The 25,038-nt window shown below is 51.8% G+C and overlaps 9 protein-coding genes across 10 annotated transcripts; 4 read left to right on the forward strand and 5 right to left on the reverse strand.

Annotated features, from left to right (window-relative positions):
• Positions 1–1,035: 1,035 nt before the first annotated feature.
• Positions 1,036–3,559, reverse strand: PV05_01610 (uncharacterized protein). Its single transcript, XM_013466623.1, has one exon. The coding sequence runs from the start codon at positions 3,243–3,245 to the stop codon at positions 1,938–1,940; it is 1,308 nt and encodes a 435-aa protein (XP_013322077.1). The 5' UTR covers positions 3,246–3,559; the 3' UTR covers positions 1,036–1,937.
• A 6,507-nt stretch (positions 3,560–10,066) lies between these two features.
• On the reverse strand, positions 10,067–11,385 carry PV05_01611 (uncharacterized protein; the record flags this gene model as incomplete). Its single annotated transcript, XM_013466624.1, has 2 exons — positions 10,067–10,894; positions 10,945–11,385. The coding sequence occupies 2 exons, from the start codon at positions 11,383–11,385 to the stop codon at positions 10,067–10,069; spliced, it is 1,269 nt and encodes a 422-aa protein (XP_013322078.1).
• Positions 11,386–11,812: 427 nt separating this feature from the next.
• On the forward strand, positions 11,813–13,108 carry PV05_01612 (uncharacterized protein; the record flags this gene model as incomplete). The annotated part of the gene is made up of 2 exons (XM_013466625.1): positions 11,813–11,874; positions 12,079–13,108. The coding sequence occupies 2 exons, from the start codon at positions 11,813–11,815 to the stop codon at positions 13,106–13,108; spliced, it is 1,092 nt and encodes a 363-aa protein (XP_013322079.1).
• Positions 13,109–13,392: 284 nt separating this feature from the next.
• PV05_01613 (uncharacterized protein) lies at positions 13,393–15,239 on the reverse strand (the record flags this gene model as incomplete). The annotated part of the gene is made up of 1 exon (XM_013466626.1): positions 13,393–15,239. The coding sequence occupies exon 1, from the start codon at positions 15,106–15,108 to the stop codon at positions 13,393–13,395; it is 1,716 nt and encodes a 571-aa protein (XP_013322080.1). The 5' UTR covers positions 15,109–15,239.
• Positions 15,240–15,317: 78 nt separating this feature from the next.
• PV05_01614 (uncharacterized protein) lies at positions 15,318–18,169 on the reverse strand. The gene is made up of 2 exons (XM_013466627.1): positions 17,638–18,169; positions 15,318–17,581 (listed from the first exon to the last, which is right to left on the reverse strand). The coding sequence occupies exons 1-2, from the start codon at positions 17,853–17,855 to the stop codon at positions 15,967–15,969; spliced, it is 1,833 nt and encodes a 610-aa protein (XP_013322081.1). The 5' UTR covers positions 17,856–18,169; the 3' UTR covers positions 15,318–15,966.
• A 292-nt stretch (positions 18,170–18,461) lies between these two features.
• PV05_01615 (uncharacterized protein) lies at positions 18,462–19,308 on the forward strand (the record flags this gene model as incomplete). The annotated part of the gene is made up of 2 exons (XM_013466628.1): positions 18,462–18,593; positions 18,688–19,308. The coding sequence occupies 2 exons, from the start codon at positions 18,462–18,464 to the stop codon at positions 19,306–19,308; spliced, it is 753 nt and encodes a 250-aa protein (XP_013322082.1).
• A 1,249-nt stretch (positions 19,309–20,557) lies between these two features.
• Positions 20,558–21,190, forward strand: PV05_01616 (uncharacterized protein; the record flags this gene model as incomplete). The annotated part of the gene is made up of 1 exon (XM_013466629.1): positions 20,558–21,190. The coding sequence occupies one exon, from the start codon at positions 20,558–20,560 to the stop codon at positions 21,188–21,190; it is 633 nt and encodes a 210-aa protein (XP_013322083.1).
• Positions 21,191–21,512: 322 nt separating this feature from the next.
• On the forward strand, positions 21,513–23,877 carry PV05_01617 (uncharacterized protein). The gene has a single exon (XM_013466630.1). The coding sequence runs from the start codon at positions 21,649–21,651 to the stop codon at positions 22,522–22,524; it is 876 nt and encodes a 291-aa protein (XP_013322084.1). The 5' UTR covers positions 21,513–21,648; the 3' UTR covers positions 22,525–23,877.
• PV05_01618 lies at positions 22,651–24,918 on the reverse strand. Of its 2 annotated transcripts, XM_013466631.1 has the most exons (5): positions 24,810–24,918; positions 24,603–24,749; positions 24,471–24,550; positions 22,975–24,418; positions 22,651–22,918 (listed from the first exon to the last, which is right to left on the reverse strand). In XM_013466631.1, exons 2-5 carry the CDS (start codon positions 24,604–24,606, stop codon positions 22,878–22,880), a joined length of 1,569 nt encoding a protein of 522 aa, XP_013322085.1. In that variant the 5' UTR covers positions 24,607–24,749; positions 24,810–24,918; the 3' UTR covers positions 22,651–22,877. The 2 variants fall into 2 exon arrangements, with proteins under 2 accessions (XP_013322085.1, XP_013322086.1); XM_013466632.1 differs by having other exon boundaries at positions 24,603–24,918.
• Positions 24,919–25,038: the final 120 nt, after the last annotated feature.

The following is a 25,038-nucleotide window of genomic DNA, read 5'->3' on the forward strand; positions in this document are numbered from 1 at the left end:
AGGCGACTCTTCCCAAAGAGGAGTCGAGGGAGTGAGTGTATTTGTGTTGGATCCGAACCAGAGTTTACAATGCGCAATAATGAAGGTCAGAATGGCAGGATCTGACGAGCCGAGAACTCAACCAAAGTCATGTCGAAGGATGCCGGTTGGATGAATCGTGAGATCTCTTTGTGCCTTCATTCTGACTGGTGACTCGTCAGCCCACCAAGTCAGCCGTGGGTGTCGAAGGGCAAACCCCCTTCTTGCAACAAGTCTGGTGACCAGCAGCATTCGCGAAGAGGTCAACGTCATCGATCGGGTTTGCTGTCATCTGTTCACGCTGTGGTTTGATCTGTCATCCAGCAGATGATGAATCGATTGCGGGCAGATGTCACGCGAGCGGACAGAAAGGATCACTAGACTTCTTGGAAAGGCTGATGAGGCCTGAATTCGGGTTGCCTCCAGGTGGGAGAAGGAGTTGTAGACTTCGGGGAATTACTTCGAGGAGCTCTTGGCCTCTTGCAGCGGATGTGGGACGAGGGTAGATGTGTAGCTCTGGACTTGTCCATGGCTGCAACTTCTTCCAGGATCCGGTGCTGACATGCCAATTGGTTCTACAGGACGTGAATGGTATGGAGTATAATCCTTCTCGTTCAGTGGCAGATAGATGCCCCGCGATTCGCTTCCACACCAACAACATGGGCATGGCGACTTGACACATCTCCATACGTTCGACATGGTGACCTCTTCCGCCTCTCCACCTACATACTTCTCATCCTGGTGACAAAGCGGACCAGAAACTTCCAGCAGAAGCTGTCCATTCAGAGGACTAGCATACACCTTGGTTATTGGCCGAGGGGTCTTTTGGCCTGCCTCTTTGTGTCCTGGTGGTAGCTTCTCCTGCACAACAAAATGTGAAGGCAGATCTACTGGCTGCATAGAAGGACCATGTTCAGGCTTGCCGTCGCTGCATGGGCCGCGTACTTGTGCTGATTCGTTAGTGGGATGCTTCACAACGCCCATTATACGATGCGGCGATCAAATGTTCGGCTTCCGGCTGTTTGTCCCACCTTGATGGTAAGTTTTTTGTTTAGACATTGCTGTTTTGGTATGGAATCAATTTAGAAAAGGTTTGAGAATACAGTTTACATTCGACACATGTCTGCATTCACGATGGAGTCGTGCTGCAGGATTTTGACCCGATGTCTGTTACGAAGAGCAAGCCTTTTTGCGGCAGATTTGTGCTGCACACCAGTTGCGTGGACAACATCGTACAGAGGTGGAGTTTCCCACCTGCTGGATGCCTGAGGACACGAGAAAAGCGCCCAGAGCAAGCAGCATTGGTTGTCTCGATCGCTAAGCAATTCGGGTCGCGCTGAGTCCCTTGATGGGTGCTTTCCTGCAGCCGCCCAGTTGTGCTACGCGATGGAAGAGCCTGTAAGCACTTGCATCGAAAGCAACAAAAGGGGGGGCGGGATCTATCAGACAGCATGGGAAAACTGGAAACTTGAAGCATATGCAGCACGCATGTTATCTTTGTTGCTACCTATGATAGGTCATCCAGATGTCCGCATGTGCTCGCGCGAGTCTGTGTCGATAAGTCAATGGTGTGCGAGGACATTCATAGCCCGTTCCATAATCATTGTATAGCCTGCGTCTTCCAGAGACCGGTAAAATTCATCCCAACTTGTTTTCTCAAAATAACATACATAGGGTATCGTCATACACGTGATACAAGTCCATTCAGTAAAAAGGCGTCACAAAAGCTGGATCCAACTCAGCACTTGAGGGATCGACGTCGAAAGGTAGAGAGTTTTTTTGAGTAGATGGCCGTTTCTCCTTGGTACTTTCTAGTACCCGTAAGCCATCAGAACGCCATGAAGTCATTGCCCGAGAATTATATTTCGTGATAGAAACCATGTCCGTGCGTGAATAGCCAATGTGTAACGGTAGTACACTTAAACAAAGGAAAAACGGGGCCCCTTCTCGAAAGATCGTACATCTTCCCAGACGCCGTTCATGGTCTCCACTAAGGGTTCCGGCAGGGGACCTTGTTCGAGGATGTCCATGTTCTCCTTGAGTTGAGAGAGCTTTGAGGCTCCCACAATGACAGCGTCACCATATTCGGCACCAAGTTGAGAGTGCCAGGTGGTCCATCGAAGGGCAGCTGCGTGGCCGGAGATGCCGTATTTCTGTGCTTGTTGACGGACAATCTCGGCGGCAGCAAAGAGAGGATCATGGAAGTAGTCGCCAGCATATTTAGCACCGAGTGGGGAAGCGATGTTCCATCTGCTGCTCTTGTCTTTGGTGGAGGCTCTGGAGACTTTGTTGGAGAAGAAGCCACAAGCCGAGGGGCTGTAAGCGTAGAAGGCGATGTTATGTTCCCGCAGGACAGCAAACAGTCGTTCCTCGCCGCCTCGGCAGATTGGATTGTACTGGCCTTGGTAGACAGACGGCTTGACCCAGCCATTCTCCTCGCAGATTGCAACGATCTCTTCGACCTCCTCGACCGAGTAGTTGGACAGGCCAAATCGTTCGAACTTGCCTTCCAGGTAAGCCTTGTTCATGGCCTCGCAAGTCTCCTTGAATGGAGTCGCTCGGTCGGGAGCGTGAAGGTACATCACATCAACTTGGTCCGTGTTGAGAGCATCCAAGGATCGATCAATGCTGAGACCGATGTTCTTGGCTCGGTGGGAACCGGGCATGAAGCTGGAGACCTTGGTCGAGACATTGGCCCATTTTGCTAACCGCAGTTCTTCCTCGCCCAGGAGCTTCTCACATGTGCCACCTCGACCCACGGGATATGCTCTGGCAGTGTCGATGTCGGCATACCCTCTTGAGCGGAAGAGGTTGATAAACTTGGCGGCGTCCTCGACAGTCGTGATCTTGGCCAGTGGTGATAAGTGTGATCCTACTGAAGCAGTGCCCAGGACTATCCTTAAGGGAGGCTTGCACGATACTGTCTGTACCAAAGGAGAAGTGATTCTTTCTGCGCTGTCAAAGGTGCTCGCTCGTGATCGGTTGGGTGTGACCGTGACGTCTGTGGCATCGGTATCGTCTGATTGTTGGGAGCTGAAGGAATGTGCTGAACGTGAAGAGGTGGCAGAATTCATTTCGAAGGAGAGTCGTTGTGCCCTGTGGACGTCGAGATTCTGAAGACTCAGTTGAGGCAGATGCTCCAACTTCATCCTGAGGGCGGCTGCCATGGAGCCCATATGCCTGTCTTGCAACATGGTGGGTGACTGGGGATAGTCGTAATCAGCCATGGTGTTGGAGAGGAGGCAGAAGCCTTTTAATTCCTCTCGAGACTGGTGAACTTGCGCTGGTGGGGGAGTATAAGGTTTATTCCCTTCCGTCGAACACAGTCAGCGTCGTATGGTTGATGGGTGGGTAGGTGTTGGTGGTATATTGCAATCAGCCTCACAAGAGAGTTCGTCTGTAAGGCTTTGTGCAATCAAAAAGTACCCTTCGTGGCAGTAGCAACCAAGAAGCGGCGTGGATATGGTTTGTGTTTGTGGTGTCAAGAGAAATATAGGTAGGGAGGGTGGAGGGCGGTAGATGGAGTATATCTAGGCTGGACCTGAAACGGGGGAGGATTTCCGATCCAGACGATCACCCTTTTGGGGTTGATGGGAGCGATTAATGGGTCGCCACATTGTTTGCGCGGCCAGAGCAGCGTAATTGGCAGACATGGGTAGGATGGGCCATGGCATCAGTTGTGGCGAGCACTGGGGCCCTGTCGAGCCTGCCTGGAGCATTCCTGCCCTTCACCTGACGCAGCCAGCCAACTCCCCTCCCCCCGGCTCGTTTTGGGTGACACGGAACCCACTGTCGCCGTGGTTCCACCCTGTGATTCCTGACCCTGGTCAGCTGCTGGATCAGCCCTGGTCCCTGCTCGCATGCATGCAAGCACAAACTTTGCAGTTCGGCAGAAGTTGCGTCCTTTCCCCCTTGTCCAATGTCCATCCACGCACACGCCGGAGGTGCATTAGGACGACTAGAACATTCCTGGTCTAGTCGAGTCTTTTGCTCAAAGCGCCATTAGCATTCCTTTGGCACCGCGCTTGCCGAGTTACGGCTGTCCCAGAGAGCACGCTCTCAAGCCTCTCAGCCTCCCTCAGCCGCGAACCCTCTCTTTCTCTCGCTCAGTCCGGTCCGGTCAGGTCAGCGAAGCCTCAGCCGGAAGCGTTGGGAATACTTCCTCGCCTACGAGTACCAACCAGTATATCCGAGTCGCTACATGTACGTACTTCGACGAGTATCGGACATAGCAAGCTGGGCTGGGAACAAAGCTGGCTGACGGGCCAACCATTTGACGCCATTAAGCCCATTCTACGCGTATGTGGAGGCTTCGCTCTTTGCCAAGGGCCTGCCTCGTGGCCCTCTTTCCGACCTTCGAGGGCGGCTCAGGGACTTGCCGATCGGGCCATGCGATCAGCGCTGAGGAACGCATAATCCCGAGTGATGCTCTGTCGCCTCCTCTGGAAGGAATCATCATCACTGTCTGCGCCTCGGTGCCAACTTGGCTGTTGGAATGCGATACCGGTCACACTGGTCGTTTAGTCAGGACTCAGGAATCATGGGAGTTCGCTTGCAAACTGAGAGGCGTTCGCTGGTCACGTCAGTGAGATTAGCGGGCCAGCCACGATTGGCTCATGTCTGGGGGATGAGTTCGGCGCCGTCACCCGTGCAGTAGGAGTATCTCGTACAGTATGGGAAAGAAGACTTCTCTCGCCCGTCATTCCAGACGCTTAGGTATCAATAGTCACGGCTGCAAAAGTCCCCATCATTATTGCCCGATCTACTCGTACTGTGGTACCCGGCACCTACCCAGACCATTTCTGCTTCCATTGCGGGTCGATCTACTACCACGACTACGTACTGGAACCCGATATGAGACCAGCTTGGACTTGCAGATGTTGATCAGCCAGCGCAGTCCTGCGAAAGCATTGAATCAAGGCACGAGTACTTTAGAAGCATCCCAACAGAGCGTCGTTTCGAGACCGCCTACGTACCTGGTATCCTCCAGTGGCTCCCCAGGCACAGTACTGACTGTATTCGTCTGGCGTCCCGATCGATGTCATTGGTGGCTTCAGACTTCATTGGTGCCAAGCTTAACCTTTAGTGGCTTGTCGGTGGACGGCGCTCCGACCGCCGACATGCCGACCAAATACTGGCCTTTATTTCCCAGTTGGCAAATGAATATCCATGGATGGACCATATGATGTATCATGAAATCAACGCAAAACCTGCCACCAGCACACGCCCGACCTGTTTGATGATGACTTGTTTGTGGCTTCTCAACTTGGCACGCTCCCTCATATTACTTCTGCAAACGTGTCTTTGGCGTGCGCAATCCTCGGATGGCTGGATGGCTGGATGGCTGGCTGGCCAATTTGGCCACGCCTTCTGACACTGTATGTGTGGCGCACGCAGTTACTGGACAAGGACACAGTCACCAAGTCAAGAACGCGACGAATGAAACTGCTCGAAATTAGAAAATTCTCTGGTCGCTTAGGTAGGCATTCACGTCATAGGGAAAAATCTTCGCCACTACTCAGGTACCAAGTCGCGCTGGCTTCTTTTTCCCAGTCACGCGCATCGGCCTTAACTTGTTAAGCAGTACGCACTGATTTCCCTCATCCATTTTGATTATAGTACGAGGAGCTTCTTGCGAGTTACAGCGATGCGATGACGATGAGAAACTCGGGCCAAGGCTCGGGACCTGCTTGTTCAGACTTTCTTCTAGTCTTGAGCTTGGACTCTCGAAGCGAACGTTCCCCGGCCTCTTCGTCTGCTATAGACGAGGAGGCGCTAGTTTGATAAACCAAGCAGATTGGCGTCGGACAACGGCGATTTGTGTGCCGACAATCAAACGGGCTCGAGCACTCTTTACGACTTAGTGTCGCTGCTGGTGGGCTTGTGGCGCCGGAAATTTCTGGGGAAGCCTGGCCGTCGCCAACGACTAACCTCGGCAACTGGGGAAAGGCAAGGGGACATGGGTATCCTCATAACAAAATCGAGGTTTCAGATCTCTGCTTGCCACTTGGTGAAGTTTTAGCACATCTGAGATGTTGTTTGTTGATCGCATGCGCGTCTCGAACATAATCTACACCCGGAATACCATGGCTGCACTATTGGCAAAGAGATTATTTCCCCTGTCTCGCTGCAATTGCCAACGGCACCAAGGCATGAGATTCACCGACAAATCCAGCCTTTAAAGGTCGCCCGTTTCGGTTGCACATTTCCGGGCCACGGCGTGCTGAGACGCGACCAACAAGCCCATATGCATTTGGACCGTTCGCCAATATGAAGTGATGGCGGCCTCGGACCGTGAACAGAGGTAGGTCTGTACCAAAAAAGGAAATCCTATTTGTGAAGATGAACATATCGGTTTCATTTGGCTCAAGACATCTGGTTCTACATTCGGCATATCCTTCTACAGTAGCGCGCTGCATGCCGGCTGCAGAAAGAGAGCTGTTCTGAGAAGAGAAGGCAAGGTGGCCTTATCAAGCGCATCCGAACACTACTCTGAATTTCCTGCACCACGCAGTACTGTGTGCTGTTGTGTCGCTCACTGCTCTTTATCACTTAGTTGACATATAAATATACTCGGAGTCACACTCCTAGCAGGAAGACGCTACTCCTGACTGGTCAAGGAGATCTTGAGCACAACGAATCAGCACTTGCATTGCCAACGTCTCCCGGGTCAAGGCGGCTAGTGTTCCCAATTGCAGTGTTGACTGGGTGGAAATTGGCCACAGCAAGCTGGGTGGCAAGTGCCGAATGTGTTATGTTTGACGAGGTACATCCGTAAATTGCAGTGCTATAGCCCTGGTCGGTATGTCACGCAAAACATTATGAACGCGCAATCAACAACCAGACCTAGATGGCCTGGGTACACCACATGCTGGGTGGACAACTTCCAACTGCCTGATATACGTTTATGCCCGAGAATAGAGAGAGTTTGAGACAGTGCAAACGACTGTCCTAGGAGGAAAGACAAACCCAACGGGGCATATTGGACGAAGACCACTTCTCCCAGACCGTGATATGATTGGCGGCGATCACGATGATCTGGAAGCAACGTGAGAAGGCCAGAGAAAGGCATGAAAGGGTAGGAATAGGCGGCACCCACGGATCAGCCCTTCTGAAACGGTGATAATCGAGTCAAAATCCAGCCGATGCAAATCGTTGCCATTGACGCCTTAGCACAGTCCAAATGCCGAAGCTGGCCCTTCAGGGGATTGGGTCTCTATCGATATGGGCCGGCGCATGCCCTGACCTGCAAATCATTTCCATTTCCTTCATGCCTCCGAGTCCAATGCAGAGCCCGTGCAAAAGAGGCTCAAAACTCGGTTTACATGGGATGCCTTGCATATCTGAAGACCCTGACAGCATTACAGTATTTGGTGGTGTTTTGTCGCCCGCTCGAGCGCCAGCGCTCAACACAAACCATGAACGCATTCACTTTGTCCAATTCAGGTACCCTTCTCGGGCTGCCCAATCCCACCCAAGCCAGGCAGTCTGCCGACCAGTTTAGCCCTGAAGCGACGCCCCAAGCTTCCGCAAGCTTTTCTTCGTTATGACGTCGTGTCGTTGCCCTATTCGACTCTTGACCAGTCGCGCAACACAAGCTTGAATAATGGGCTTCATCATACGGAGTACGAATACTAACAGAACTGCACATCAATGCTGCCCAGGCCAGACTTGGTCTGTAGATCATTCACTCGTAGGCAATCAAATGCAGAATTTTGGCTGTCACCACCGTTATGCAAGCTCGCTCGTTCCTACGATCGAAAATTGGCGATCGATATCTATGCCATTCGACACGTACGATACCGAGTGGGAGCCCGACAACCTACACACGTGCGCCGCTATCTCGATGGTCAGTGCCAACTGACGTATGAGTATGAAGCAGGATCATCAGTTATCCTCGATGCGAGATCCTTCCGGCAACCCATCAACTCGAGGATCTTGTACAGTACCTGCCCTGCGAATGTCACCCTGTGTGACGCCCCGCGGCCCAAAGTTCGAAAGAATCGGACGTGCAGTTGCGTCTCGAAGTCTCCATCGTTCAACCGCTCTTATCTTCATGGTAGCATTTCGATCAATCGAATGTTTCGGCCACCAGCAGCCGTCCTTCGCGGGGTGAGTTCAACATTAAGCGATGAAAAAGTTGACGAGTTGCATGTTCAACTGTGGCCCCCAACTTCTTCAACCAACAATCTTCCACTGCAAGCACTCTGCTATGCTTCTTCCCGGCGCAGCTAAGAATCCCTCGCGCAACACCAATGCGCACAGGTGCATAGTGTATCCGCAGTGCTGACACTTTGCATGCCTATACTCACGTACGGTGCACCCATCTCCTCGAAAATATGATGCCATGAGCACTGCAAAGTCCATCTCATTGGCCCTCAGAAACCCGTTCACAGGATATCGCTACGTTTCATGTTGCAGGACCACCATCCGTTTCCCTCCACCCTCGTACATGCAGACGGTATCTATCGGTTCACAGTCAGTGAAAGCAAGCATCGAGAAGTATGTGTACATCGAGGAGACTCATGGCCACGCGGACGAGACAAATACATTCCTTTCAAGCCAAGTAATACAGTGCTCAGCCATGTTGCTGCAATGACGCAAGCACCCCAAGACGCTACCTTGATGGTCTTCTCATCCTGGCGATGAACTCTCGCTTGACGAGTACGATGAGCTTTCAACATGTCACCTTTGCCATACACAATAGCCCTGGACTGACAAGCATACTCTCGCAAACGACGTACTGGACTGGTAGTCGGTAGGCCTCATGCAAGACTTTTTTCTATTCGTTTCTCTTCTCACATACGTGACCTCATGTCTAGGAACTGTCTTTGCCTGCTATCCTACTTGCACAACCCTGCACGGCCCAGTCCAGGACGAGTTTTGATCCACGCCCTCTTAATGCCATCCAAAAATATCTCCATAGTGGCAGACCCTATTCTATGCACACTGCTACAGTAGTATGAAGACTATCTGCTGCATGTCTAATTAAATCCATTTGCTATGTTAGTATTTCGGTCCTTATTCCGTGTAGAGGGAGAAGAGAGAGGTAGCCTGAATCGTGCCTTTCCTTCCCATGTACTGAGGTATACTGTTCCGTCCAGGGGGGGAATTGTCGGTACCACGGCATATCGGCGACCGACTGCGACTTGCGACTTGCGACTACTATACGTAGCCTCGCGCTCCTCGATAGTACATTTATTTATTCACAACAACGCACCCCAAGTTTAACCGCCTCGCCCCTCCGAAGGACTGCTATTGTTAATGGATGCTCCATTGCTATCTATCTGTGGGTCGGTGTCTATATCGCAATCCAGCCATGAAGCGCCATGCAGGAGAATAACGATATCTCTTCCGCAGCCCATTATTCTTTTTTTAATTTGGAGCAGAATATTCCGTACACGTGCAGACAACTGTCACCGACCCACGGTACATACCTACTGGAATTAGTTTACAGAGTAACTCGTACGGAATATGCGTCTTTGGCTATCGGAGTGTCTTGCCCGACTCGCCTAAGGTCAGGGCTAGATTTTGTCCAGGGCATTCATTGTACCAAGGGGTGCCGTCAGTCTCCTCTTCCAAGCTGCAGCCACAAGCACCACATGCACCCCATGCCTTTTTTCTCGGCGAGACCACCATCCTCACGTTAATATCAGAGCACGTACCTAAATCGGTCGTTTGACCTAGGTAGGCTCGTTCCGTCCTGTGCCCAGGACGAAGGTCTGCACCGCATACAGCTTGCCGACTGGGCGACGGCGGCAATGGCTCTTTTTTGCGCAGGCTGCTCTCTCTAGGCAGCCCGGCTTCTGTCTGCATTCTCCGCATCGAGGCGGGGAAAGGAAGGAAGCAAGACAGCGTCGGCCTGGGCGATGCCCGTTAGGTCGCCGCCTACCGGTGATTCGCAAGATGATGCCTGTTGCCTCAAGCAAGAAGCAGCCCATACCTATCGCAGTTCTAGATGCAGGAAGACACCGTCAGTACCCTGGGATGGCGAATGCTCACAAGGACACCGCATCTCGAGGCTATGACGGTATTTCAAATTTCGCTGTCAACCGTTCATCTTAATACCGCAGCGTCTCTGGACAAGGTCGACAAGCTTGGTCACTCTCTGGTCGTCGGTACAAGCTTCGACCAGATACCTAGAGATGGCAAGGTACTCGAGATTCGCCCTCTTCTGCAACCACCAAGCGTCAAAAACCAGAACTTTCGAGTACCAGAAGAGCAGCAAAAGTAGGGCGCCGGGGTCTTTCTTGGTAAGCAGATCCTTAAATCCCGCCTGAAGTGTCCTGAAGAATCCCAGGAAAAGAGGGTGACTATCTTGATTGCACTCCTCCGGCATCAGTTGCGCTAACAACGACATCGGAGCTAGGTATGGGCTTGACAGGACTGGCGAAGTTGATCCCGGATCCAAACTGCAGAGCTCGAAGAGCTCGTCAGGCAGGGTCTTCCGCAACTCCGGCAGAGGCAGGTCGGGCTTGAAGCTCATGAAATACGCCATTTGATCCCTCACCGGAACAAACATGCTGTCGTCCCGCAATGGGTCGGAAATTTTGAAGATGGCCGATTTCCCTTCGCAGAAGCCGAGCCAGCGGAGATCATTTGAGTCAGGTGGCTTTAAAGGCCACGCCTCTTCTACGGAGTCGGCGTCGACGATGCTGAAAGCCAAGCAGCCCAGCAAACCTGCGCATGCCCACATCGCATCTCGAGTCGAGGAAGACAATCGAGCTATGGGTTGCGATATGGCTTGGTTCAACAACGTTGCGCCAAGTGACCAATGCCGCGCTATGGCTTCAAAGTTGGACGGCGAGGTTGTTCGCTGGATATATGTGTCGTGAAGGAGAGTCAGGGCCAAGACGATGTGAAATAGAAAGGGATTCTGGAATGGGTCAGCCAGTTTGCGTCAGTCGCATGGAGATTAGACCGTACTGCTTCGGTCAGCTTCGAATAAACGCCATGATATATATATGCCGATTTACTGGAGCCCAGAGTATGTATCGTCCTCGCGAAAAAGCGGCCAAGAGTGTCGAGATCCTGGGCTGTGGGCCTGTAGTCGTGAGCTTCCTCGGTGCAGGAAGATGCCGATGTGTCGGTTTTGGTGCTACTGATCGAATAAAGATCATTGCTCGAAGTGGAATTTGGGGATAGGTCGAGAATCGTCATGTCGATAGCTGAAGCGCCGGTACTGGACAGCTGGAGGTCGTCGTGTCGCAGATCGAAGTTACATAAGATCCCATACTTGTCGCACATGTCACACTTTGGCCGCCTTTCATCACACTTGACTTTTCGTAGTTTGCAGTTCCGGCAGCCTCGCCGCGATTTTCGATGAGATTGAATCTTCCGCGTGCGTAAGGCGGGATCTGCCGTCATTGTTGCGATACACCTGGGTGGTTAGCAAGCGATGTGAGACTCTATTGTTCCTCATGGGGAGAGTTTGCAGATGGCACACAGATGTGCAAGAAGGTGCTACGTCCAGGCAGTCGAATCATCACGAACAGATCTTGGTGGCATCAACACCTTCCGGACATTGCGGAGATGGAAGTACTACCGCTGTAGTCGAAGAGTCAAGCTAGCGAGAAACAGGTTAGCTTCATCTATCCAGCCAATGATAACATTCCACGCTAACCTCGAGTCGCAATTGGCTTCACTCCATTCGTCTGTTGGTCGATTCGTACATCCCTGTATGTGTCTAGACTTGCAAAGCTCTTCCTGAAAGACGTGTTCCCTGGTCTGAATGCAGCTGGATACCCTCGGCGATGGCAGAGTGCCACAGCATGGATCTATACAACGGAATAAGATGTCTCCAGTCCCGAAACCTCAGAGTCACGCCAATGGAGAAGCAGGCGAGTGCGAGGACCGGTTAGTTTCCTCCCTTTATTTACTCTATCTTTCTCATCCCGCGTGCCGTGTGTCCTGTCATGTGAGTACTCAGGGCTTAGATCCGAATCTGTGCCTCAAAAGTCGGCTCGAGATGATACCGAAGCACAGCTACAGTATATAGCCTCAGCGTTCCTCCTCTCAAGAATTCCCACCACTCTTATCCCTAAAGCACATACTACGCAGCTTCCTTGCCTCACCATCACACTGCCCCTCTTCGGTCCACTCCCCAGGGGCACCATCAAACATGCCCAAACTCCTCGCCATATTCGGCGCCACAGGTCAACAAGGTGGTTCGATCGTGGACTTCGTCCTCAACGACCCTCTACTTTCCAAAGAGTACACTGTCCGGGGCATAACCCGCGACCCCTCCTCGCCATCCGCCCAGTCGCTCAAGGCCAAAAACGTCCAAGTCGTTTCTGGCGACGTGACCGACCCGTCCTCTCTCACCACAGCCCTAAAAGACGCCCACACTGTCTTCGCCTTGACCGCACCATCCTTCGGGCCGGACTCACGCGCGCGAGAGTTCGCCACAGGCAAAGCCATCGCCGATGCCGCCGTCGCCAACGGTGCATCGTACATCATCCTGAGCACGCTCCCCAACGTGACCGCCCTGTCCAACAACAAATACACCAAAGTCACCAGCTTCGACGCGAAAGCCGACGTCGAAGCCTACATCAGGACCCTCCCCAGTATCAAATCCGCCTTCTTCGCGCCGGGAAGCTTCATGCAGAATTTCCAATCCATCATGGCCCCTCGACCCGCCACCACAAGCACTGGAACCCCAGGCGATTGCGAATTCGTCGTCGCCCGGCATGTCAGTCCCGAGACGCAGCTCCCTTTGATCGACACGGTCGGCGACACCGGCAAATTCGTCGGCGCGATCCTCGCAGATCCGGACAAGTACGAAGGAAAGACGTTCTGCGCCGCCACAAAGCTGTACAGCTTGGCCGACATGTGCAGAATCATGAGCGAGAAATCGGGCAAGACGGTCAAGTATGTACAGCTATCTAAGGAGAAATTCCGCGAGGCTTTGACCGGCCAGGTGGGCAATTATGCCGATAGTTTGATCGAGATGATGTCGTACCAGCAGGATTTTGGGTACTACGGGCCCAAGACGGAGGAATTGGTCGCATGGGCCGTAAAGAATGCGAGAGGGAAAGTTACGACGTTTGAGGAGTATCTGGAGAAGCATCCTATTCCGGCCTTACAGTAAGTATATCACGGTAGACGTTATCAGGTCGGATTCGCGAAAATGGGAATCGGTATTGGAATGCGTCCTAACCATTGCACGCGCGTTTTATTTACCATTCTCCGGTATTCGAAGCAGCCGCGTCAAAGTTCTTTGTAAAGAGTCTCTCGTCCCATGCGAAGATCGGTCGAGAGAAAGTGATTCTTCCCTATGAACGTCCTCGGGTACTAAATATCACCCGAACGTGCCAGATTCCTTCATGTACCATCTCGCCCATCTCTTTCTTGATGTCTATTATATTCACTGGCTCACTTGTCAGCCACGGGGAAGCAAAGTTGCTCGTATGTCCGAAGCCGCCGCATCTGGTCCGCTTGACGCTGAACGAGGGTTGCGTTTTGCTGAAGCAATTTCGCGTTTTCCGCGACCAACGTAGCCTTCTCCTTTTGCCAGGCTCCCTTTTCCTCGAGTAATGTAGCAAGTTGGTCACTCATGCTCTCATCCGCATAAGGAGAAGGGCCATGTTCATTGCTATCCTGGGAAGGAGGAGGAGTGGCCGGCCGGCCATCGGAAGTCGCACCTCTTCGAATAACCCCAGAAAGAGCGGTCGAGGATTTTGTGGGCGATGGCCGAATAACCTTTGCCTCCGAACGACAGAACTTTGTCAGTACATTTTCAAAGGATCCGTCGCTAACAAAGCCGGCCGCCTCGTGCATAAGATTTTCTTGCTCGGTCTCGCTGCTTTCCGATTCTGGGCTTGCCAACTGTATTCGCTCGGCGACTGAGCGGAGGTGAATTAATGGTTCCTGAACATGTTTCTCGATTAACTCCTTTTCACGCTTGTTGAAACCTCTCCCGGTCATGTTGGTAGGACGGCGTGGACTAGTGTTGCAATCAAGCGTAGAAGCGATGGATACGCTTGATACAAGTTGAGTGCTTGTAATAGGAGTGTTCGTTGTACGACGATCGTCCCTCTTGGGTAAACCCAACTCGGTGACAATGGCTGGCTGTCCGGTCGATGTTGATTCCGCTGTAGCTTGGTGCTCCTTGAGGATTTTGGTAAGATCGTCTCCGGAATTTCCTGGAGTACGATCATTTGATTTGACCTTGCCTTTTCTGATTGCGTCGGGGCTTGAATTCGCAGGCTCACAGCCGCCTTTCCATTCGGCATCATTCCCCTGTAGGCTTGCTTGCAGCGCCCAAGCGAGCCGCATATCTTCTCTATCGTCATCTCCTATATCTGAGACGAGATATCGTGACGCTGCTTCCCTGGCCTTCTGCTCGACCTCATACTGGTCTTTGCTCGCCTGTATGGCTATATGGAGCTCCACTTCTTCTCGCTGCTGGTCACGAAGGTCATCACCATGATTACCTTCGCCCTCCGACGGCGACAAAGAATCAGAAGTAGTGAACCGTGGTTTCCGTCTTGACGACCGTAGGATCCAAGGAGCTGGCGGAACAGAATCCTCGTCGTCTAAAGACTCGCGAGACAGAGATCGCTTCCGTTTCTTGGGCCTTTCTGCTCCCTCACTCTTGCAATTTTTGGCAACGTCGTTCTCATCGTTCATCTGATCTCGATCTAGATCTGATTCCTCTAGGCTCTCGCCCTGGTCGAATTCTCCTTGACTCGTATCTACGTCGGATACGCCTTCCTCGCTGTCATCTTGTAGAGCTTCTGCCCACATAACAGCCGTCGAGTTCTCTCGATCTTTTGTATTGAGGACATCTGCCCAATTCCTTGTAGATATTGTAGCCCAGCACTTCGGACAACCATGATCGACCATTTCCTCATGGAGCACGGCATCGTGGAATTTCGCTCTTTCTCGTTCACTCAAGCCCACGATATCATGGCGTACAACGATATACGGGCAAAGCTTCGAGTCATGACCGAGGCCTGAGCAAGCGCACTTGTACCATCGACATCGCATGAGATCATAAGCGGCGTTGGGTGCATCTTCGTCAAAGAGTGCTCTTCGAAGAGCCGATTCATGGCGAGATAAACAGGGTCGGATGTTGTATAGACACATTCTGAAGTGAGTTTGAGACACCCTCTATGATGTATGCTTCGTGGATGTGCTGCTGGTGTATGTTTAGAAACCAAGATAAGAACAATGAGACGTATACTTGTCGAAAATTGCGATCAAGTCGCTGAGAAGCCAGGATCGGCAGTCAGTATCCCACGCTCGCTCGCTCTGACAAGGATATCGCGACTACATTGGTAGGGAATCGAAGATTGGCGAAGTGTAGGCTGAGTGTAGAGACTAGGAGACTCGATGACCGTTGAGAGTAGAGACTCGTAGATGCGTGCTGCCTGTGGGAAGACTGGTTGCATTGGTATTGGAAGGATGCTTGACGTAGCGGTTAATGCTCCTCGAGAGTAATGTGAGAGATTGATGCGAGGGGTTGACTGCGAGAGATTGAAGGTAAGAGATGAACTGAGACGGGGACAACAACAAACGGCTAAGAAACTCGAGACGCATATGTGCGCTGTGGCTTTGGCCGGGCCAATTTGAAGGGTCAGCTGAAGGTGAGGTGAGTAAGAGTTAAAAGCATGTTGAGACCTGCCTTAGGTAGTCAAGGACAGGTGGGTTGGAGCGGAGGCAATCTCGTACCAGGTGAGTTGATTAACTGAGGGAGCCTTTGACACTCGCGAGAACGAGGACACACTGGATAATGAAGGACATTGATTTGCATGTGATACCAACTTAGGTATTCTCCAAGTTCACCGAGATCCAATTCTGGTAAACGTGACGGCCGTCAGTCAAGGGCCTTCTTCCCAGCTCAAGTGGTGTTCCTAGTCCAAAGTCTGAGAGACCCAGGTCAGCATGAAGCATCGCAAACATTCTCTCGCTCCTTTCCGCACAAGTCTAATCTGGGCCTCATGTTCAGATGTCGATGTCGATGTCAATCCCAAGATCCATGTTTGCCAATATCTCATCATCCAGTGCGGCTTTGCGAATAACAGGCAGTCCTTTCTTCTTTTCAGCCGCTGGCTTGAGGACGTTGATTGTTGGAGTCGAACTTCGTGGAGTGCCGTTGGCGATTGTAACGGGATTTGGAGTTTCGGCTCTGGAGATACTGGCTGCCACCTTAGGCGTCCCTGTACCGTTGACTGGTGTTCCTGCGCGACTGATATCACTCCCACCCTCAAATAATTCGTCAACTCCAGGAGCCAGATGTTTCTTTGACTTTCTTGCTCTCATTTCAGCGAGTTGCGCCTTTCGAACGTTCTCCGCATTCAGTCTCTGGTTTCGTCGATTGAGTTCCGCAATGCGCTCTTGTTCTTGACTGACCTCTCCCGAATCTGCGCGAGACAGACTTGTACCGAAGGCCAACTTCATTGGAACAATGCTAGCCAGATGGTTCTCCAGTTCTTCAGCAAGATCGTCATCGCCTTCAGCGATAGCTGCCTTGATTCTCTCTTTTAGCTCCTCTTTCTCTCGGCTTCTCGTAATCTTCTCGATTAGATCATTCTGCGCCTGCATCCTCGCGGTGATTTCGTGATCAGTGAAGCGATGTGCCAACAGCCGATTGATTTGGTCGAGCTTAGAATTGATGAACTTTTTAGTAGGAAGCTTGCAGTCTTCGTTAGCCATGGTTGCCCGATATCGTCTCCATTCGTCCTCGGTGAATTTAGACATTGAGCACTCGAGAAAAGACCATGGTCTCTCTGCCTTGCCGTGGCGGGCGATGATGTACTTGTCGACAGGGAAAGGTCTTCCATTCGAGCCGATCATCGCATAGGGCTTGCCTTTTGTGAATCCTTTGATGAGACAAAGTCGATACTCGTTGATCTTCGGATCACGACCCGGACCCAGGCAGACACGGGCATAGCAATCGGTAATGGTTTCCTCAAAGCCTGGAGTGTAGCACACTTGCGCAAAATTGTCGCGACCGACTCTGGCTCGTTGTATGTCGGCGAGTTCAGCGATTGGTTCATCTCTTGGCGGACTGGGAGATCGTCTCTTGTATCGTCGGTCGTCATAGTCGTTGTCACTTTCGGCCTCGGCGTCTGCATCGCTGTAGTCTAATTCGGGGGATGCGGACTTTCTGACATATCCATCTCTCTTTCTCTGCTGCTCTCGTAGATTCTTTTCGGCGCGTTGTTGTTTATATGCTTCAATGGCGCTGCTTGCTTCTCCAGCTCTACCGCCTCCGACCTTGGTACGTTGACGAGTACTCTTGCGCTGGGTGTCTTCCAAGTCAGCTGCGCTAGCCTTTCGTTTGTTCTTTGCTGCCGACTTTGCTTCTTCTCGGGCTCTTGCAGCTACGAGGCGGCGAAGAGTTAGATCTTGTTCATGTCGTTCAACTTGTTCACTTCTCTGAGCCAAAATCTCTTCTCTCTCAATTTCAGGTTTTGCCTCAATCCGCGCTTTATCTTCGGCATCGTAGTAGAGTTTTTCGTAGGGGAAAATTGGTTTGTCCGCTGCTGGGTCAAAGTCGGCTTCGTCCTCCGACTGCGACATAGAGGCGGACTCTGAATGTCGAGAGAGCGATGACCTGGAAGACAAAGATGAGTCAAGATCTGACCTGTCTCGACGGCGACGGTGACTTACACTTCATCCTCATCATCGGAATATGCCTTGCGACGTCTAGGACGCTTGACGGTCTTTGCGATACCCTTACGAGCCATATCTGGAGTTGGTGATCTTCGAGACTGTTTCTTGCTTCGAGGTGGAGAGGGAGATTTTGGTTTGGGAGAAGAAGGCATGCTTTCTTCACCGGAGGAGTCGCCTCCGGCGAGTGCAAGCAGCTCAGCATCGATGTCAGCCATAGTGAGGCAGTGATGAAAGAATCACGCTTAGCCAAGGCGGTCTTTCTTGAGTGCTAGATCGGAAGGCGGAAGGCGGTCGTGGCGCACGAGGCGGAGGAAGGTGTAGTGACTTCTAGAGAAGTGACCTTTGATATTATTCCCTGCCCGGGTGTGGTAGTGGGTGTGGCAGAAAAGGTCAAGGGAATCGGACAGAAGCGAGCAGTGAAGAAACCCAAAGAGAGTGACAAGAACAGCCCGCAGATGTTCGACCACCTCACAGTCAAAGAGTAGTCTTCACTGAAATGGAGTGAGTGTAAGAACATCGACATTAAACGCCTTTACCAAATAACAGAGAGTGACATGCTGTTGATTTCGTGTCGCAGGCACGTTCCTGTCTTCACGATTCAAGTAGTCTTGGCAAGCGGAAGATCATGACTCATGCAGAATCGGCCTCACAGTAAGGAGTAGAACGGCTTACATTGCAAGGATCGTTCTGCCCACGATCACATTAGACGAGCGGACGAGAAGATCCCAGAGCACTCTGAGGATTACTTCATGCTTGGTGTCCTAGATGTACAAACAGCTTGCTGCCGCTGATGTAGTAGGTGGCCGTCGTTGCGGAACGACATGAATCAGTTGGATTCGAGCTGGACGATTGTCACGACTCAGAGCGGTAGTGCATTTCAACGTATCCTGCAACTTGCTTCATTTTCTGTCTTCACCTTCGCGACCCCAAGCACAGCACATTTCGGGCATCATGTGGGCTTGTAAGAGCCCATTGTCCATGATAAGGTCTGCACAGCCTTCAGTACAACGTAGACTCCCATGTGTAACACGACAACTATCTTCGCAGCATCATGCTGGCTCCGAACCCGCTCCTAATCCTTCCTCCAGCAAGACTCCCCTCACCGATGAGCAAAGACGCTTCCTTGATAGCGCCCTTCGTGTGAACCAAGCAGGAGAGCTTGCGGCCACTCTAATCTATACGGCTCAGACGCCACCGGTTGTCAAGGCACATCCACACCTTCGCCCACTGATGAAGCATATGTACGATCAAGAAGCTGGCCACTTCAAGACCTTCAATGAGTTGCTAGCCAAGCATCGAATCAGACCTACCGCGATGTACCCCGTCTGGCAGGCTGCGGCGACGATGCTAGGTTGGACGACGGGAATGATGGGACGAGAAGCTGCAATGGCTTGCACCGAAGCCGTCGAGACTGAGATCGGAGATCATTACAATGGACAAGTAAGAGAGATGTTTAAGTGGATACAGGAACTCAAAGAAAAGGGAGAGGAGCTTGATCCCGAACTGAAAATCTTGATTGATGATATTAAGAGGATTCGTGACGAAGAATTGGAGCATCTGGATCACGCCGTTGAAAATGATGCAAAAGAGGCCCAGCCCTACCAGCCATTGACCGATATCATCCGCTATGGTTGCAGAGGGGCGATCTGGATCAGTGAAAGAATATGAGAGTCCAAGTATTGCGGCGCTGTACTGGAACAGCTCGACATGTGACTTCGCTTAAATTGGCCCTAGCACTCTCGCTGAAGAACAGAGGTGTTACTGGAATCATGCAAAGTCAGACTTGCTTGTTGAAAGATACGGCCCGTATGCTGATCTCGGTTGATGCCTGGAGCTTGCACTCAGCAGGTTGATTGAATTCCCCGCTGTGAAATGCCTCCTCGAAGCTTCTCTTTGCACCGGGAACTGAGGAATCATCACGACTTGCAGCTCGCATGGTACTGGCCTTATCGGAGTGAGGAAGCTCGTTCTCCTGAAGAGACATGCTTCGACGATGAGAGGCCGTTGCAGTTGCGAGCTTCCGGGCCTCCTTGTATTCGGTGCAGAAGCGGCAAGGCGACATAACCCAACTTTCGGTACCAATCATCCTCTTACACACATCCTTGAAGGGCATGTCCAACATGTATTCCAACGCAGGTCGACACCGAATCAAAATTTGCTCGGTATGCTGCTCTTCACATCCAAAGTGGATTACCTTGATCAACCGACACATTTCTTGTTCAAGACCCTGGCCGAAACGTGTGGCAGCATAAAGAGGACTTGAGGTCGAGGGGTGGGCAGGTGATCAAGGGCCGAAGATGTTATGTTGCTCTCTCGAAGGATTCGGTCGTGGTTGATCATTCGTTTCGTCGATCGTGTCCTTCCTCGGTGCTGCACGCTGGAGGTCTTTGTGCAGCTGGATCTATCCAAAGACATTTGTTAGTCATGACAGCTTTGTGAAAGGAACCCAAGGCGCCTACCTTGTTGGCTTCTTGAATGTCCAGGGCCAGGATTTGTAGGCTATGCAGATCGGTTGGTAACAGGTGACGATTAAGCACAAGTGAATCTTCTGATGGATGGAGGGGTTATGTGATGAGTGAAGGCTAAGAGATTCTTGTCAACGGATCTGTGTTGAAACCGACACGAAAAGCCCTTTTGTGAAGGCGACTGCCTTCCTCTTTGCTCTACTGACATGCCTCCCCATGCTTTGCCTCTCGGCGTTCTGTCTACTCCGTTCAAAAGTCATTCACTCATGACAATCACATCACCCACAATCAATGCCTGCATGAGCAAACATTCCACAAGTTCACCTCATCGATCATTGCCTGCTGGTCACCGGCTATAAAGCGAATCCCAACACCTTTTCAACACTCACCCACCTATACCGACCTTCAATTCCAATACCCAACGCAAACCTGAAGCAATCTTCCCCTGCAAAATGTGCCGGTACAAGCTACATACCTGCCCCTATCCTCATCAGGATCCAATCGCTGCTCTCATCTTCCTCCCTGACAAAGCTGGTGAATGGGTACCCTGCGATGAACCAAAGCCTTGGGGACGACTGAGCTGCGGCAAACTCGTCGTCATGCATCCAAGAAATCCGGCCGAAGTGGAATTCAACTCATTATTTCAACCGGCCCATCAGCTCCTCGAAAATCGCTCTGGGGATCCAGCGGAGAAGGAAGACCTCAACTCCACGGAAATTCCCGCTCTGAAATCACAATCTTACGCCGACACCATCATCCCCGCAGCTGGTGTAGATGGGACAAAGGACGCAGAAGCGGCACGCATTCAGCTGGCTACATGCAAGTGGTGTACAGCAGTCGTCAAGTTGGTGGCTACAAAATCCAAAGAGAAACAAGGCGAAGCACGTCAAGAGATCGCGCAGTTGGAAAAGTTAATGGATGGCTGTCCCACACTGAGGCAGATACAAATGAAAGTGTTGCGGCTTGAGCGAGGTGTCGAGAGATTGAGACACGATGCTTGGGCTCTTACCAGAGCTTTGATGGATGGCACAGAGACGACAGCTGAAATTGAGAATCAAGCCCCTGCGAACAACGGTATTCATTAGTTTGCCAGGATCTGGCTCCGGTATCATTGGTCCTGACAATTGGCATCAACAGTGTTGCATTGTATTTGGTAGAGACAAGGCTCCGATTTCATTGATCCCCGACACACATATGGTAGAACAGCATCACCTTTTGAATGAGAAATAATTCCACCTCTTGATTCATGCTGGATGATCACTTATATGTACAGTCTCGCTGCTAGACATTCTCTTGATGGCATTCCCTCGAGCACCGGACGGCATTAACAAGGTGAAATTTCGAGTGCCGTACTTTATCGCGGGCAAAGCACAAGGCTGCGATATTGATATCGGAGCCTCGTCACTTTCTGATTTATTGACGATTGTTTCGTCCCACCAGCATTGCGTCCCGCACATTAACTCATTCTACAAGTCTCTCTGTTCTCAAAACCGTCCTATCTACTGCGTCTGAACTCCCGATCACTCGACTTAGACGAGCAAATATGCCCGTCAAACCACTCTCATTCAAAGGCGACAAAAAGCCCTCGAAGAAGCGCAAACACCACGACACTTCCCTCAGCACCGCGAATGCCGACCCCTCCACCGACCCCTCTGCAAGCCACGAAGAAGATACCTCCTGGACGACCCCCGACGCGCCGACCGACCTGTCAGGCCCTGTGATCCTTGTCCTCCCGACCGTTCCATCCACCGTCCTCGCCTCCGATGCGCACGGCAACGTCTTCGCCAGCCAACTGGAGAACATAGTCGAGAACGTCCCCGAGACGGCGGAACCGCATGACGTGCGACAAGTCTGGGTCGCCAGCTCCGTTGCCGGGACCGGCCAAATCAACCTGAAAGCCAGTCACGGAGGGTATCTCTCGTGCGACTCGATCGGCGTCCTAGGTGCGCGGCGCGAAGCACGCGGGCACGAGGAGGGGTTTGTCGTCGAGCAATTCACCACGACCGAGGGCAAAACGAGATGGAGACTAGGCACGAGCGCGGGTAAACTCTCAGACGGCGAGAAAGGCCGACGATACATCTCGACCGTCAGCGAAACAAGCACACGCACAAGCACAAGATCCGACGATGAGAAGGACAAGAAGAAAATGTCTGTATCGCTCCGCGGCGACGGCGAGGCAAATTCCGAAACCACGCATACTATCATCAAGATGCAAGCACGCTTCAAGCCCCGAGTCCAACAGAACAAGGAGACCAAAGCCAACGAGAAGATCAGCCGGCGGGAACTGGAACAGGTTGTGGGTCGGAAACTGGACGACGAGGAGGTGCGCAGACTAAAGAGGGCAAAGAAAGAAGGGACATACTACGAGGAAGTGCTTGATGTGAGAGTCAAGGGGAAGCATGATAAATTTGCCAGCTGAGCTGTCAACCGCAGAATTGAACACTCCTCATCGAATTGAATGACCATGATGACAACAGACGGCAGCCCTGACGGAAAGACGAGCGAACACCAACTCCAAAGAGCACACCAGAACGAATACGTTCACCGGAAGAGTCAGAACCTCTCATTGTACGAAGAATGGTATCAACAGAAGGACGCAAAACACCTGTTGTTACGTCGAACCCCACGAGATATGTACCATCGCTTTTCCCATCAACATATCATACATCAAACCTGTACCGTCATAAAGATCGAAAGTTCAACCAGAGACGCCGACGCTATGGACCAAGAAGCAAATGGATCACGCTATAGGGGCTCTGTTTCATGAGCCTATCAGTCGAGGCTCGGAATGACCCGACCTGCGATTCGGCGCCCTTTATCACGATTAGTCAATCCGTGCGCAACAGCTTTTCGAGACAAGAGAACTTACACAGTGGCCTCGATTCATCGACGACTCGCGCCTCCTGCGCCAGATTGCCGTATTCATGGGCCTGTTGCGTGGCGAGTCGTTCTCGCCGCCATGCTCGTCTGGCTGACGTCCCTTGAGCTCGAACGTCTGCAGGCATCTCATCATCTATTTGCGTCTGTCGTCTTGGGGGAACGACTTGCATCTCGGAGCCTGCCGTATGCTCGCCTGCCGCACTACCATGTTGATTTCGAGAAGCATTCAGTGGATTTGACAATTGCCGCATCGTACGATTCAAGGCGGTCACTCCGGGGAGCCTGGAATCATTTGCCTCTGAAGGTGTCTCTACATTCCGTTGCCTGGTCCTGCGGAGCAATCTTTCTCTTCTGACCATTATATTCGTTACCTGCACAGGACAATAACCTGGCGGCAGTACAGATTTCTTGCAAAGCGGGCATAAAGAGCTGTTGTTGAGAAGGAACGGGTCGATACATTCAGGGTGGAAGATATGGTTACATGGAAGTTCTCGCACAGTTGTCTCATCGTGCATGAAGTCGTCCAGACAGATCGAGCATGTCGTTTGGCTGAAATGTACCTCTCGGAGAGCCTTTCCAGGTCCAGCAGTGTTGCTGGGTCCTTTTTCTTCGGATTCGACAGACTTCTCAGATTCCGCCTTACTGTTATCGTCGACATCTGATTTAGTATAAATCAACTGAGGCATCTTGTCGAGTATATCCTGGGGTACGTTGAGTCTCTTAATGCCCAAAGCTTCGAGATCGACCTCTCCATTGGCGACCCTGCGCTGGAGCTGTCGCCTCTGTTTTCGCTGAACCCAATGCATGATGAAGGAGGTGATCAACACCACTGCAAGTAGAACAGCCAGAACGATTATCAAGAATACCCACAATGTGGGAATACCTCCTGTAACATTCACATCGAATCTTGCAACCAGTCTGACCACGTCATGTGGGTTGTAAAGATCCATCAATTCCTTGCCGTACGGTGCTGACGACAAGTTCCCTGAATACTGTGCCAGTTCGCCGAGGAGGAAAGCGCCCAACATGCCGGGGATTGCGTAGACGGGATACGGATTGGCGCCCTTCCATTGACCACCGTCGTGGAGCGTCCAGGAAGGGTCGCTGACAGGAGGGGGCTGTTGACTGTCATTGCCAGGCTGGAAAAATATGCCTCCACGGACATTGTCGGATGCCATGGCCGACAAATATGCGTCCACGCATGCTGTCTGCGTCCATGGTGCAAGCGCAATCAGTGGATAATCGCCATCAGGTATCTGAGCGCGGGTCGTGACGTTGGAAGGAATCAGTGCCCTGGTCGCATTGTCGCATGGACTTGAGGATGGAAGGTCGGGGACGTAAAGGAGGCCTTCTATGGTACCGTAGTCATTCGGATTGTTCTGCGACAGCGTCCGCACAAGGCCCGCTGCGGTCAGTTGAAGGGCATATGTTCGCTTCTCGATATTAGCTCTACCATCTCATATTAAGCGTTCGTGCTCTTCATACATTGACCAGTCGGACGTTTGGATTCGGATCATACGTGGGATTGGGCACGACCGCTGCGACGACGCCAAAGTTCTGGGCAGCTGTGACAGTTTTAGACCGGTAGGTAGACGGATAGACGAGGTCTTAACTTACACATGTCTTGCGAGCCCTACTCGAGAATAGGCGTACTCTTTGAGTGTGTTGTGGTGCAGACGGGCGAGTACATGATATGCGACACGAAGTTCGGGAGGCACGGGTGTTTCGTCAGCACCTCCGGTGTCCCACTGCCTCTGAGAAGGGCTATAGCTGGTCAGCCCCGGAATCTTTGTATGTTCAGGAGAGCGCAATATCCTGCTGTACATGGAAGGGGCAAAGTAAGGCTGCAGTCGAAGCGGTGACGACGTCGATTTTGAAGAAGAGGAGCGGGATCTGCGTGATTGTCCAGCGATGGCGGTTATCCCACTGAGCCAAATGCCCATCACTTGGGGATCCAGCACAAGCCAGCCTCCTCCGCCAATGCTGCGTCCTGCAAGTCTCACACCCACTCTCGCTTACCTGAATCATGGAGGGGAGTATGGCTAAACCTGAT

The sequence above is a fragment of the Exophiala xenobiotica genome (assembly GCF_000835505.1).
Source record: "Exophiala xenobiotica strain CBS 118157 unplaced genomic scaffold supercont1.1, whole genome shotgun sequence".
Taxonomy (NCBI): domain Eukaryota; kingdom Fungi; phylum Ascomycota; class Eurotiomycetes; order Chaetothyriales; family Herpotrichiellaceae; genus Exophiala; species Exophiala xenobiotica.